The sequence below is a fragment of the Engystomops pustulosus genome, chromosome 4, assembly GCF_040894005.1.
Source record: "Engystomops pustulosus chromosome 4, aEngPut4.maternal, whole genome shotgun sequence".
Taxonomy (NCBI): Eukaryota; Metazoa; Chordata; class Amphibia; order Anura; family Leptodactylidae; genus Engystomops; species Engystomops pustulosus.
Genome location: NC_092414.1, coordinates 125,563,647 through 125,578,754, shown reverse-complemented (window position 1 = coordinate 125,578,754; position 15,108 = coordinate 125,563,647). Strand labels below are relative to the sequence as shown.

General features: G+C 40.5%; 1 protein-coding gene across 1 annotated transcript in view; it reads right to left on the bottom strand.

The window, feature by feature from the left end:
* The window catches only part of CCDC3 (coiled-coil domain containing 3), a 61,840-nt gene extending 55,690 nt beyond the window's left edge, over positions 1-6,150 (bottom strand). The window contains exon 1 of the mRNA XM_072147342.1: positions 5,370-6,150. Within this exon, the coding sequence (XP_072003443.1) occupies positions 5,370-5,746 (377 nt within the window). The 5' untranslated portion in view covers positions 5,747-6,150. The remainder of the gene's footprint in view (positions 1-5,369) is intronic.
* Positions 6,151-15,108: the final 8,958 nt, after the last annotated feature.

The following is a 15,108-nucleotide window of genomic DNA, read 5'->3' as shown; positions in this document are numbered from 1 at the left end:
TTACCTTCCGGTGCCCTCCGGTATCCAGCGCTGCTGTCGCTCTGGTCCGGGCGCCATGTAAACAAACATGGCCGCCGGAGCAACGCTGGATTCAACTTCCGGCCGGCCGTGGCCGGGCACGCCTATCCGTCCCTATTCACAGCATTGTGAATGCGGGCCGGAAGGTTGTCGGGTCCGGCCGGAAGCTGAGTCCTGGATACCGGAGGGCACTGGAAGGCAAGTAGGACTTTATTTTTTTAAGCCGCGCCCTCCCTGAGTTTTTTTTTAAGAACTCCTCAGTTTCTCTTCATCTCTCTCCATTGCCTACAACTCCCAGAATGCCTCTCACACAGGAAACTGTGCTGGAGGCATGGTTTCTAAATTTTAGTTACAGTCTAGAAGGGGGGATGACCAGGATGTAATATAACCTTGTAGCTAAAGTTACTTACTATATATCTGTATTAGCCAATGCATTGTGAATATACTGCACTTAGCATATGTTGATCTCAAATTAGGCATCTTGAGAATGAGGATGTCAGAGCACAGGTGTGATAGAGATTTAAACTAAGACTAAGGTGAAGCATGCATGCCTGAGAAAGAAGCAGCAGCTCTGAAACTTGGTCTCCTCTGTATTGCTTTGCTGCGTGCTGCTAATGGAACCCGATGTAAGATACTTCACAGTAAATAATTGGACTTTCAAAGAGACTGAGGTAATACAAGAAATTTTTGTATGTCAGAGCCTATCTTATAAACAATACGAAACATAATAAAACATAAAGGAATTTATTTATCAATTTGTTAAAGATGGAGCAGTCTTTTGAGGAATGGCAATTTGGCATAGAAAAAAGTGCAAATGGGGTTTCAAGACTATTCTTGCCAGCTCCTGAAAATAGGAAGGGCAGGGGCAAAGCAGCTCACCCGAGAAGCACAATGAATCCTCCGTCTAGTGTCTCCAATCGCTGCATGATACCAATCCCAAACCAAGGGGTCAAATTGAACAAACCCAAATCTTTGCCTGGCACATACACTCACCGGCCACTTTATTAGGTACACCATGCTAGTAACGGGTTGGACCCCCTTTTGGCTTCAGAACTGCCTCAATTCTTCGTGGCATAGATTCAACAAGGTGCTGGAAGCATTCCTCAGAGATTTTGGTCCATATTGACATGATGGCATCACACAGTTGCCGCAGATTTGTCGGCTGCACATCCATGATGCGAATCTCCCGTTCCACCACATCCCAAAGATGCTCTATTGGATTGAGATCTGGTGACTGTGGAGGCCATTTGAGTACAGTGAACTCATTGTCATGTTCAAGAAACCAGTCTGAGATGATTCCAGCTTTATGACATGGCGCATTATCCTGCTGAAAGTAGCCATCAGATGTTGGGTACATTGTGGTCATAAAGGGATGGACATGGTCAGCAACAAAACTCAGGTAGGCTGTGGCGTTGCAACGATGCTCAATTGGTACCAAGGGGCCCAAAGAGTGCCAAGAAATAAACATAGAAGGAAACACATAACAAGTAGTGCAATCCTTTCCTATTTCCCATAATACATTAACATATATAATAAAGATTGATTGTTAGATCGCCTTATCATTTACCATTCATATTATACAGAATGTAGAGCACCATACTACCCACCAATTAATGTGCTAGAAAGACTAAAAACAAACCTAACTAAATACATATGTGGAAACCAGGTCTTGCTCCTCATAGTGTGTATCTGGAAATTACGTTGAACCCTTACGTGTGCCTTCTCCGTACATCACATGATCGCTACTGTTGTAATGGAATCAACCAGAAGTATGGAACATATTATGCTCCAATATAGGTATATTGCATACAAAAATCCAAAATACCAAACTAATACTGTATCAAAGAATATATGTCCTACCCATAATCATAAAGATCACACGATGCACATACATTGATCCAATGGTATATAATAATGTAACTATACATAATAATATGCAATAAAACAACAGACTGGCAATACTATAAAAAAAGGTACACGTACATGTATAGGATGCAAAGAAAAAAAAAATTCTATAAAAAAAAACAGCCCTCAACCATGCACCACACCTAAACCAATAGTATTACAATAATATCCTATATCAGTGATGGCGAACCTTTAAGCGGCCGAGTGCCCAAACTGCAACCCAAACCCCCCCTTATTTATTGCGAGGTGCCAACCAAAAATTAAAGCAGTAACTTATTGCTCCCTCTTCCTTAAAGGAAACCTACCACTTCTGAAGGTAGGTATGAGATGCAAACACCGGGCACCAGCTCAGGGTGAGCTGGTGCCGGTGCTTAGTCTCGTTAGTGTTAAAACCGCGGTATCGCGGTTTTAACACTTTTTAAACTTTCTAGCAGAAATTGCTTCGGCGCTGCGTGCGCATGATCGTGCGCGCGCCTACATTGGAAATGCCGCAGGCGTTGCGTGCGCACGGTCGCGCGCAGCGCCGAAGCAGTTTCTACTATAAAGTTTAAAAAGTGTTAAAACCGCGATACTGCGGTTTTAACACTAACGAGACTAAGCACCGGCACCAGCTCACCCTGAGCTGGTGCCTGGTGTTTGCATCTCATACCTACCTTCAGAAGTGGTAGGTTTCCTTTAACAATGTTCGATCTTGTTCTAAGGACAAGATGGAAAATCTTCATCATTTTAGCTTCTTTCCAGTGTCCCTCTTTAGCTTCTTTCCAGTGTACTCAGAGAATCGTGGGGCCAGCAGAAGGTCCTCCAAAGATAATTTGGCCCTGTCTACACATTCCCTTCTTTCTACAGTCCCATGTACGTATCACTTTAATATATGAGTGAAAGCAGCTTCTTTTAAGTTGCTTGGAACTACAGGAAGATTCTTTGAGTTCTGTCTGATGTGCTGGGGTGATGGTCCGAGTCCCCACAGAAAGGGCTCTGAGTGCCGCCTCTGGCACCCGTGCCATAGGTTCGCCACCACTGTCCTATATACTAACTAGAGCATATATGTTGAGTTTCAAAAACATAAGATCCTGTCTTAAATTCAAACCAGAATGATGTTGGGTCTCTCTTTTCATTTCTCTTTTTGAAGCTGCATTCACACGACTGTTGGGGGACTTAATTATGGCTGCAAGCTTGCAGACATAAATATGCCCCCCATAGGCCCGCAATGGCCACATATGTCCTATCTTTCCCTGTGTTACGGGCCGTGCGCAATGGACCCCTATGGAGAGGGGAGGGGTCAGCGGGCATACGTTCCTGTGAATGCAACTAAGTTTCCACTTATAGTCACCTCCGCGTATTGGTTTAATAACCTTTTCTATAGCAGACCACATGGAACATTAGTATTACCAGTGTGAACCTCCATCAAATGACGTGACACCGTGGAAATACCTACAGCATCATTACTGACATTTGATAAATGTCTCCTGATCCTGGTTTTAAGAGGAGAAAGTTTTTTTTTCACCAGATACAAGATATCAAATAGATTACATTGGAAGTGTTGCAATTGATGTAACTTTTAAGTGCATACTCTCTCCCCGAAAACCTACTATGAAAAAATATTCACTGTATAAATCTATGAACAGGGTTTACACTTTTTATGTCCACATTCATGTGAACCAGGATAATGTAACCAAGTATAACTGTAACTATTTTCTCTATCAATGACAAATGAGACCCAATTGTAAGAGCTTTCCTCGAAACACACCTAACAACCGCGGAGGCCAGACGTCCTGATGTGGGGTTATGCAATAGAACAGTTATATATTTCTTTGTGGTGAAAAACAATCACAATCACAAAAAAACTCTAAAGTTGTTTCCCCAAGCTACTAGCTTCTGTAACAGCAATCTCTGTGTGATGCCACTTCTTATTATTGCTTATTACTGCTCAGACTCTATGATCTCTCAACTATACTTTCTCTGAAACAATCTATTTCCCAATTTTTTGGTTTCTGAAATTCTTCTTAAAGGTACAATTTCTTCTGAGATAAATCATCTCCTCATATGGAATATTATTGACCACGTGATGGACAGGATGTGTCAATAATATCAAATTACCCGACTTCTTGCCTGTAAGGCATAGACAATACCTGACCATTCCTCCCATGTAGCTCTACCAAAAATACAATTTATTTGTCACCATAGACATGGGGAAATCTAAGGTTCGTGTACAGATACGTCACAAGTCGGTAAGGGGTTAACAGTGTTAAGTCCCATTCCACCAGCTCCTGACTCCCGATATTTATCAAGAGCAGGTGTTCTGGACACAATGGAATAAAATCTAGATTGCATGTCACACACCAGATCTCTAGCACATAAAGAATTGACTTCATCCTGAAAACTGTTGAAATGTTTGTTTGCTGTCAATAAACCAATCACATCATTACCACATCATAAGCCACATCATTACCCTCTATTTCACCCGTTACAAAAATTTTTCTTACAGTAATTTTAAGTCTATGAAGCCTCCGGATCTATATATGTGCCACTGAAAGATTTGGACTTCTAGAAGGGATATCATTCAGCATTAGTCAATGATATTCCTTAAACTTACTTAAGGGTCATTTAACACCAGGATGAAGGATTGTAAAACAAGTACACTGACATACTGGTGTGTACTCCCTCTTCTTGAAGCTTGCTATGCCCCTGTTTTTAGGGAAAAAAAAGGCTGTAAAAATTATGCAATGAGCCTGCGGTGTTCCATGCTCCATAGATGTTAGTGGAGCCTTGAGCCCCTCAGGCTAATTTTAAAAGCCTTTTTTTGTAAAAACCAGGACATTAGAAGCTAAAAGAGCAGATCCTGCCAGAGGGGGCAAACACCTGGAAGTGTATTTGGTTTACAATCCTTCATCCTGGTGAGAGATTGCCTTTAATAATATCAGTAGTTATTGTGACTGAACAAAATGTTTACAAAAGCAATTAGAAAGAGACAAAAAGTATATATATGATCAATTCAACAGGCATAAGCTCCATTATTTCTAGACTTCAGCATATTTATGTACTACACTGATACCAATCTGAAAACTGTATGTTAGATACTCACAAGCAGACTAGATATCAAACTTTTTGCAAGCTTTCAACAAACAATATGTATACCATTGTGGTTATCTAAACTGAAGTGTGTCACAAAATTCTAAGTTATCACAATCTGTCCATAAACTTACTCATTAGATTCTAGTTGTGTTAAAATGCTCTTTGGATTTTTGTATACATGGGAAAAATTTGCTAAAATAATAATGTGATCCATTAACCATTATATGGACTATGGAGTAAATGTTGATATAATGTGAATAGAAAGTATATTTGTATAAATGGACAATGATGAAATATATTGCAATCAATTTCATAAAGTGGTTAATGTAATCCATTACAGTTGTCATAGACAAGACAAGCAGATGTGCACTCACCTGAGAAAGAAGAAGTACGAGTTCCCTTCCACGACAGAGTAGGAGTGACAGTCAAAGTATCCCAAGCCTGTGATGTTCAGTCTGGACCCTGTAGGTACTTCAAGCATACTGCCCCAAGCCTGATCACAGAGTAACTCTATCTCAGCGGCATAGAAGAAGGTGCTGTCCCCTGCCTCATACTGCCAGGGCAAGTAGTTGTAAATGGTGCTGAATATGCTGCTGTGTGTCTCCTCGTGGACTGCCAGCACCTTGGCATAGACAATTATTTGGGCCAGCTCTGCTCTGCACCCCTCACTTAGATGTCTCCATTCAGAGGAGAGCTGACAACCCAGAGCTGCACTCCATACAAACAAAACAGTGACCACAAAGTGAAGCATTATAGATCGATCCAGGAGCACTGCACAGTTTGGAGAAATGACTACCTTTTAATCCAGAAGTTTATGCATAGCTGTCATATTCCAGTGTGCTGGGCACTGCCTGTATTCCTGCTCATCTCTTCCGTGGTCATAATGTTATGCAGTGGCTCAACAAACAGGACCTCCAGGAGTGGAAACTTCCTGGCTCAGCACTGGTTAAGATACACAGAGCACATGCATAAAGAGGACTCAAGTGCTGCTCACCACTCCCCCTGTTTTGTTACAGCAGGCAGGACACACTCCAGGAGGAGGAACTGTTCTCCAACGTTTCCACTAAATAATTATTTATATGCAGTTAATATATAGTTATTATTGAATTATTATTTCTCATGATCCTAAAAAACATCATTATTGGTTAAGGTGGGTGGCAAGCAGGGGCGTTTTAAAACTGCCATGGGTCCTGCACTGTGTGAATATTATAGCCCCTACAAGTCTGGAATTTAATTCCTACATATGGTACTAGAATCAGCTTCTTGGGGAATGGAAGGTGTACCCATCTGTTTGCTTTAACCCCTTAACGCCGAAGCCACTTTTCACCTTCCTGACACGGACCATTTTTTCAAATCTGCCCTGTGTCACTATAAGTGGTTATAACTTCGGAACGCTTTAACATATCCAAGCGATTTTAAAATTGTTTTCTCGTGACACTTTGTACTTCATGTTAGTTGAAAAATTTTGGTGGTATGTTTTGCATTCATTTATGAGAAAATCAGATATTTGGTGAAAATTTGGGAAAATTCTTGATTTTCGAACTTCAAAATGTTCTACTTTTTCCATACATAGTTATAACCGCAAAAAAACGTAATAACTAACATTCACCGAATGTCTAATTGATGTGGACATGGTTTTTTATGTATACTCTTATTTTTGTAGGATGTTATGGGCCTTTGAACGTTAGGTGCGATTTTTCACATTTTCATTAAAAACGCAAAATCCTGCTATTGAGGGACCTGCTCAGGTTTCAAATCACTTTGAGAGGCCTAAATAAAAGTAATACCCCATAAATTACCCCATTATAGAAACTACACCCCTCAACGTACGTGAAACAACTTTTAGGAAGTTTGTTAACCCTTTAATTGTTTTACAGGGGTTAAAACAAAATCAGATGCAATTTTGAAAGTAAAATTTTTTTGGCTAAATGAATGTGTTTTTCAAAAAATGTACAAATTCTCAGTGGATAAAATACCAACACGCTCCACAAAATTTGATACCCAATCCCTCCTGCGTATAACAATAACCCATATGTGGTGGTAACCTGCTGTATGGGCACACGCCAGGGCATCGGAGGGAAGCTGCGCCATTCAGAGCAGATTATGCATTGTCACTTTTTATTGGCTATAGAATCTTTATTTTTTTGGCAATTTGGACATATAAGGGCTTATTTTTTGCGACGTGAGATGCACTTTACAAATACTTCATTTTAGTGGGTCTTTAGCTTATTGATGAGATTTTATTAACTCTTGAATGTATGAGTGAAAAGAAAATTGTCAATTTTGGTTTACTTTTTTTTTCGTATTTTTTGGGGGTCGTACACCGTGCACTAAAAATACTATATTATCTTTATTCTACAGATCACTACGATTACGGTGATACCTCATTTATATAGTTTTTCCTTTATTTTTACAATTTTACTGGATAAAAACTAATATAGAGGATATCTCATTTGATTTTGCATGGCCATCTTTTCGGAGACGTAACTTAAATATTTTTTGGTTGACAGATCTAGTTTAGGGCTTATTTTTTATGTGTTGAGTTGCCCTTTCAATTGGTACCATTTTGCCACACATAACTTTTTTTTATCACTTTTTAGAACATTTTTGTCAGGGGTTAACACTCCGATCGCAGGTGTTAGAGGCAGGTGTCGGCTATAATATATAGCTGACACCCGCAGCTTCTGGCGCCGGCTCCGTTCAGGAGCCGGTGCCAGAAGCATGACGTAATAGTACTGCATTTTGCGGGAACGCACCTCCCGCGATGCAGTACTATTACATCAAATGTCGGGAAGGGGTTAAGTAAGTGGTTTCAGGACATTTGGAGGACCGTCAACGGTACTGAAATGTCTATTGGTCCATTTTTAACCATGGAAATGAGAACTGAACAAGTGCTGTATTATGATCATCTGCCCTATTTGACTCTCAAATTAAAAATATATACACAAGCAAAACTATGCTATTCCCTATTAAAAGGAAAGCATCACTACTTATCTTTTTTGCTCATTAAAACACCATCTGCTTTTATTTCTTCTTTTATTCTCTTTCCACGATTAAAGGGTTGTCCTCTTGCCTGAGATTCTGTTAAAGAGTTTCTACCATCTTCTATCATCTCCGAAATAAAAACATGCTATTGTAGGTCACTAACACCTGCAGAGACACTTTTTATTTCCAAGCTGTCATTTTAGTGAAAATTTCATTTTATCTTTAAAATTCTGCTAGCTTTATTGGAGAGTTCTGATTTAGCTAGTAGTTTAACACTGCTAAAAATGCGGTAGCACTAGGAGCTGCTTACTTTAATAAGGGTCCTTCCTTTTTTTAGGGTGACAGGTTTTCTTTAAATACCTATGCAAGCGGTTTGCACTTAAAAGAAGTCAGACGGAAAACTAGTACAAGGGCCTTAGTAAATGTGCCCCATAATGTTATAAGTACATAATCTAACCTGGCCTCAGGATATGATTCACCTTCTCCAAGCTCTGTATATATCTGTCAAGCATCTCTGTTAGCTTTTGTGCACGCGCCAATGTCATTTGCTCATGGCTTCAGTAGCTCTGATGCGCATGCGCCAGCATCCTAGTGCCAGAAGCACACGTCAATGCTAATGACGCTTGCAGATTTCTGCTCTAAGAAGGCCGACACATGGGTAGACGCCCTCCTGAAAGCAAGCGAAGTGGGAATGATGCAGACATATACAACAGTTAAAATAGGAATTTCAGGAGCCAAAGGGAGGAGGAGGCCAATCACGCCTGAGAGAGAGCGTGACTAGATACTGTTCATCACTGCCCACTGTGACTACTTAGGGCTAATGTGCATACCATGATTAGATTATGTTTTTGCTTTGAGGGTTGGTATAGTTTGCTCAAATGGTGTGGCAGGTACCCTTCAAATTTCCCACTGTGGCCCAGAATCACTGAGAAATGAATACATTTCGAATGTGCTGGTTCTTCCTAAAAGAGTATTTCAATTAGTCTTTTCTTAGACTAATAAAGTCCTAAGCAGAAAAACTGTACTTTGTGACATCTATACAGGGCCGGATTATAGGCGGGGCTCCCGGGGCGCTAGCCCCGGGGCCCCCACCATCTTGCCCCCCCAGGGGGCCTCCACCAGCTGACTATATGTCTGCCGACACAGACAGTAGGTAACGGGTACCGTAGACTTAGTTGCATCGGCGCTGCACACGGGCGCCGATGCTTCCTGTCAGCTCAGGAAGTTAACTGTCACATGAGTGACAGCTGTGCTGCGATCGCAGCGCTTCCAGTCATGTGCAAAACAGTGGCAGTGATGTGCCGCCGGCCAGCACCTGTGGCTGCCCGCTCCAGTACTAGAACAGTCTGCTGGGAGCGACTGGCTGCAGAGCACAGAGTACTGGCTGCAGAGCATTGCTCCCTCCTAGCAGGGGAGGAGTAGCTATTCCTTCCACCACGCCTGGCCTGTATGTCAGCTACACAGGTCGCGCTAGTGACGTCACTGCGCGACCTGTGTAGCGTGGAGGAGTGTCGGCACTTATTATGTGCTGCGCTCCGATGCGCGGGCCCGGCTGCAGGCTGAATGGCAGAACCCAGGACCCCAGGAAGATTTACAGCGTGGAAAAGGCCAGAGGTGGGAGCAGCTTTCAAAGTAGCAGGGTAATGTCCTAAATAACCTCTGCTGCCCTATTGTTTATGTTATCTTTCTCTGTGAGACTTGAAGTGAATGTGGGGGAGGGGGCACTGCTGGGGCAGGTGAGGGACTCACTATTTACAATTAAAACTACATTAGATTATTATTAGGAGGGCTGGACACTAATTATTCAAATACTAATTATAGTGAGCACTTTATTGTTATTGTGGGATAGGATTAGGTTGTCACTAGATCTATTGTTATTAACTCCTTAACGCTGAGGCCCTGCATTATTTTTTTTTTTTTTTCCATTTTTCACTCCCCAACTTAAAAATCTATAACTTTTTTATTTTTCCATGTACAGAGCTGTGTGATGGCTTGATTTCTGCGTAACAAATTGCACTTCATAGTGACAGTATTTAATATTCCATGCTGTGTACTGGGGAGCGGTAAGAAATTCCAAATGCAGTGAAATTGGTGAAAAAAACACATTTGTCTCGCTACGATCACGGGGATACCAATATTTATTGTGGTTTGATACATTTTAAAAAATTACAACCTTCTGTATAAAAAGAAAATTCTCTGTTTCACCATATTTTGGCGCAAATATATTTTTCATACTTTGGTATGTGGAGATGTGTGAAATATTGTGGGATGAGCTGATGTTTTCTTTGGTACCATTTCTGATCACTTGTTATTACATTTTTTATGTTGCAAAATGGCAAAAAAGTGGCTTTCGAACAGTTGGGCGCTATTTTGCGTTACTGGGTTCAATGCCGAGAATAACCATTATCATATTTTGATAGATCAGACATTTTGAGATTCGGGGATGCCTAATATGTTTATGATTTTTACTGTTTTTTAATTTTTATATCAGTTCTAGAGGATTTGTGATTTCAATTTTTAGTTGTATTTTTTTTTTATAACATTTGTTTTACTATTTTTCACACCCCTGGTTTGTCTGATTGATCCTACAATACACTGCAATACTACAGTAAGGCAGCACATGAGCTGAATGTATTATAGTAAATTAAAAGGGGCAATGTAAGTATCATTATTAATTTAGTACACACATCCTAGGGCACAGTGTGGTCAGTTGTGGTGTGAGGGGTATATACTATATAATTTAGGAGCACGGTGTTATTCAGGTGACACTATAGTGTAAGTGACTGTAATGTCTTTAGGATCACAGAGGTGATGCAAGGAGCCGACCACAGCCGAGCATGAATTCTTCATCGACAAGTGTTGGCCTGGAGAATCTTTATGAATTTCTATACCTGATGCAGCAGATCATCACCTGTGAGTTGCTAAATGTCACTTTCTTCTTCACACAAGGTAGCAGCATAAGTCCTGTGGAAGGAAAGATGTTAGGCCTGCGGCAGCATTCCTGCATGTAATATGGTGACACGGGGTGCAGCAGCCATGTGGATAAATTACACAGGTAAAATGCACCCCATAGGTCCATATTTTACATTGGTCTGCTGCAGCCTGACCTCCTATGTTTTCTTGGAAAGGAGTGCTGCCATTCCCTCTATGTGAAGAGCTCAGGTGTAACATTGTTGTATTCTAATACACATGGCAGAACTTTGTAATGTACGGGGCTACAGGTTGCAGCAGTCCTTTGTGTAATGCCATATCTTACACACTACTCCTGCAGTGGGGGTGCAGATGCATTAGTTATGCATATTGTATTCCTATAGTAGTTATATTATTGTACATAGGGGCAGTATTATAGTAGTTATATTCTTGTACATAGGGGGGCAGTATAATAGTAGTTATATTCTTGTACATAGGGAGCAGTATTATAGTAGTTATATTCTTGTACATAGGGGGCAGTATAGTAGTTATATTGTTGTACATAGAGGGCAGTATTATAGTAGTTCTATTCTTGTACATAGAGGGCAGTATTATAGTAGTTCTATTCTTGTACATAGAGGGCAGTATTATAGTAGTTCTATTCTTGTACATAGGGGCAGTATTATAGTAGTTATATTCTTGTACATAGGGGGCAGTATTATAGTAGTTATAATCTTGTACATAGGGGGCAGTATTATAGTAGTTATATTCCTGTACATAGGGGGCAGTATTATAGTAGTTATATTCCTGTACATAGGGGGGCAGTATTATAGTAGTTATATTCTTGTACATAGAGGGCAGTATTATAGTAGTTATATTCTTGTACTGTACATAGGGAGCAGTATTATAGTAGTTATATTCCTGTACATAGGGGGGCAGTATTATAGTAGTTATATTCTTGTACATAGAGGGCAGTATTATAGTAGTTATATTCCTGTACATAGGGGGCAGTATTATAGTAGTTATATTCCTGTACATAGGGGCAGTATTATAGTAGTTATATTCCTGTACATAGGGGGCAGTATTATAGTAGTTATATTCTTGTACATAGGGGGGCAGTATTATATAAGTTATATTCCTGTACATAGGGGGTAGTATTACAGTAGTTATATTCCTGTTGGACCCCTTTCACATGAACGTTATGGGGATGTGTATCCGGCCATACAGACCAAATATCCGTCCTCATAGACGCCTTTGGCGTCCGGCAATGGTATGATGAACACAACGTATGTCACTGTACCGTACTGTCCACAGGAAAAAGTGCTTGCTCTCTTATTTTCCTGCAAGTACAGGGCGTAAACACATTCTAAGAAGCCTTAAACTGTGTCTGCGAGTTGCATTTTTGGATGCGTTTGTAAACGAATCCCAGAAATGCACATCTATGTCTAATAAAAATTAAAATGATTGTCTAAGTCGGGGGCCTCCACCAGATTTTGCGCCCAGGGGCCCCCACCAACCTTAATCTGGCCCTGCATCTATATGACATATAAACTACGTATAAAAGTGGCTGCTTCATTTTGAATTCCATGACTACTTCATTCTCACGCAGTGCTGGCACTGACTGGCAATTTTGTGGAACCCCCCTTCCACACTCACATTATTATACTATTATACTACGAAGCCTCTCACTAAATCAGCTAAATCAATTTCCTACACTATACTGAAGGGACACAGCCACGTCAAAACTGTTCTGTCTGCTGTTGGGAATCTTATCTGTGGGAATCTGGAATAGATATACTGATTTGGCTTTAGTCCCACATCATGTCATTAGGCTTCCTGAAAGTCATTCTTGATGGAAAGAGGGCCACCTTGAAAGGTAAAAATTTGCATACTACAAACAAATTTGGAATCCGTTCAGGGGATAACAAATTTGCATACTACACTACATCACATTCATAAGCTTAAGACTAAAACTAACAAAGGCTATCAGGATATTTGGGTTTTCCCAACGGTCTAGAGGTTTTTTTTTAAATCTAAAGGGGTTTTTTTCTGAATAAAAAGAAACACAACAAAACATGTAACATATAAACTAAAACATAATTAATCATATTACATAGTAATTTTTTAGGGTGTGTGGCGGCACTTTGAATAATTGTTGGTGCTGTCAGATTAGGGTTTCAGACCTCAGTTACAGTAACTAAAATTGTAATCCAAACACTCTTTTTAGATACAGAAATTTTTTTATTATTAAAATAAAGATAGCACAATTCATGAAAATAATTTTAGCCACAGGAGGGCCTTTGTCAAACACAAGCTGTATTGTGGAAGCAGGTTTCAGGTAGATAAGGAGCACCAGGTATGGACATTACTGTATCAGAAGCATATGTGCTGACATTTAAGACCTTAATGTCCACTGTATCAACTTTTTACAGAGGTCAGTAAGGGTACTTCTTCTGATGAAACCCCTTTCAGAAGTCCTGCTTGTTCTGGCGCCGATGTGTGTTATCAGCACAGCCCAGGCAGTGATACCTGGAATGGAAAAGGCATGATCCCATGTTTAACTCCTTAGACACTGTTGTAAAACATGGACTGTTGTGTCTAAGCAGGTTGAGAGGGAGCTGGCTAGCCATGGATGAGCAGCCTCACATTCCCGAGTCCATCCTAACTATCATGAAGAATCTACAGCTGCACACACATCTCTGTATTTGAAGCCTCATAGAGAATCACTGGGAGCGGGAGGGAGGGTTAGTGAAGGCAGCAGCACCTCAGAGCTGCCTGCAATGTGTCAAACTACAAGGGTTCTACCCAACACCTCACTAACACAGCTCTGCTGCAGCAATAGAGACACTGTACTGCCATCCAAAGGATTAATGTGAAAAATTATACAGCCGGTGTCTTAAGAGACCATGTCAGTATGAGATATACCATATCCGAGGCTGCTGCACTTTTACCATCCGCACTTCCGCCCAGATCTGCCTTCTGCTTATCCTCTGTTTTTAGAACCGTCCACTATGGTGTCCTTAATAACGGGCTGGATCCCACATCTAGGAATACTGAGACTCCCCCATGCCCCCTCTCCCGGCTATCCCCTGAACGGATTCCCTCTAAACCCCCCTAATGGCAGCCCTGTTTGCATCCGATCAGAATATAACATAATCTGCAAATCATATTCATGATTTTGCTGCTAAATCTTATAGAGCTCAAGCATCTCAGGTGCTGGGTAATGCTTAGGAAATGTACAGTATATTTTGTAAAAATCAATTTTTGATATGGTTATTCATGGGAGTAAAAAAGTGAATTAAATAGTTCCTTGAGTTTAATCTAATCCTAAAATTAAGCAAATCACTAAAATTGCAAATATTTTAGCAATTTTCTGTATTTTTGTAAAAACTTTAGACATACACCGCTTTGCGGCGGGCCAGGTGCCACTTAGACACCGGTCCCAGGTCGGCTAGTAACATCTCCCACGGTGGTCCAGAGGGTCCACAGACTCCCAGCCCTGACAAGAAACAAGTAGTTTTGGCATATAAAATTGCTGGGAGTTAATGCCCTGTGGTAATGAACACTGAATCTGGGTGGTAAAGGAGGCCTCAGTAGTGCAAACGAGGCCACCTCTGCCAGAGCAGTCATAACCAGACAAGGACGGACACCATATTTCTAAGGGAAAACATGGCTACATTTTTGGGAAATTATCTTCACAAAAATACATTTTTGTGATTTTGTAAATGAAGAAATGTATATATATAGAAGATGAATTTAATTAAATGTGAATGTTCAGATAGAAATACCACTTTAATACTGATGGAGCTGTATCTTTTTGCCTAAGCGATGTACAACAATGTGTCAAGTAAACAGAATTGTATAGAAAGAATTACAATCTCAGTTCCCATTGGCACACAGCTACACATTTAAATCTACATTATTTGATCACTGAAATCTCTAATGCCCTTGAGCATTGATTAGAGTTGGACAGTTCAACAAAGGTTCATTATTCAGCCTGACATCACAAATACTGCTTTTGTAATGAATGCCAAGTTGGTATGGCAATTTGGCTGCCAAGACAATGGGCGTAAAAGTCTTTAAACTTCTCACAAACAAATCTTCTTTAAACAAATCAATATAGCCCAGAAAGAAAATTGGAGCCTAGCATGTATCCTATTTTATGTTCTACTTTACATAAATGCTGAGTGAAACCCAAAACTACTAAAGAATCCTCTT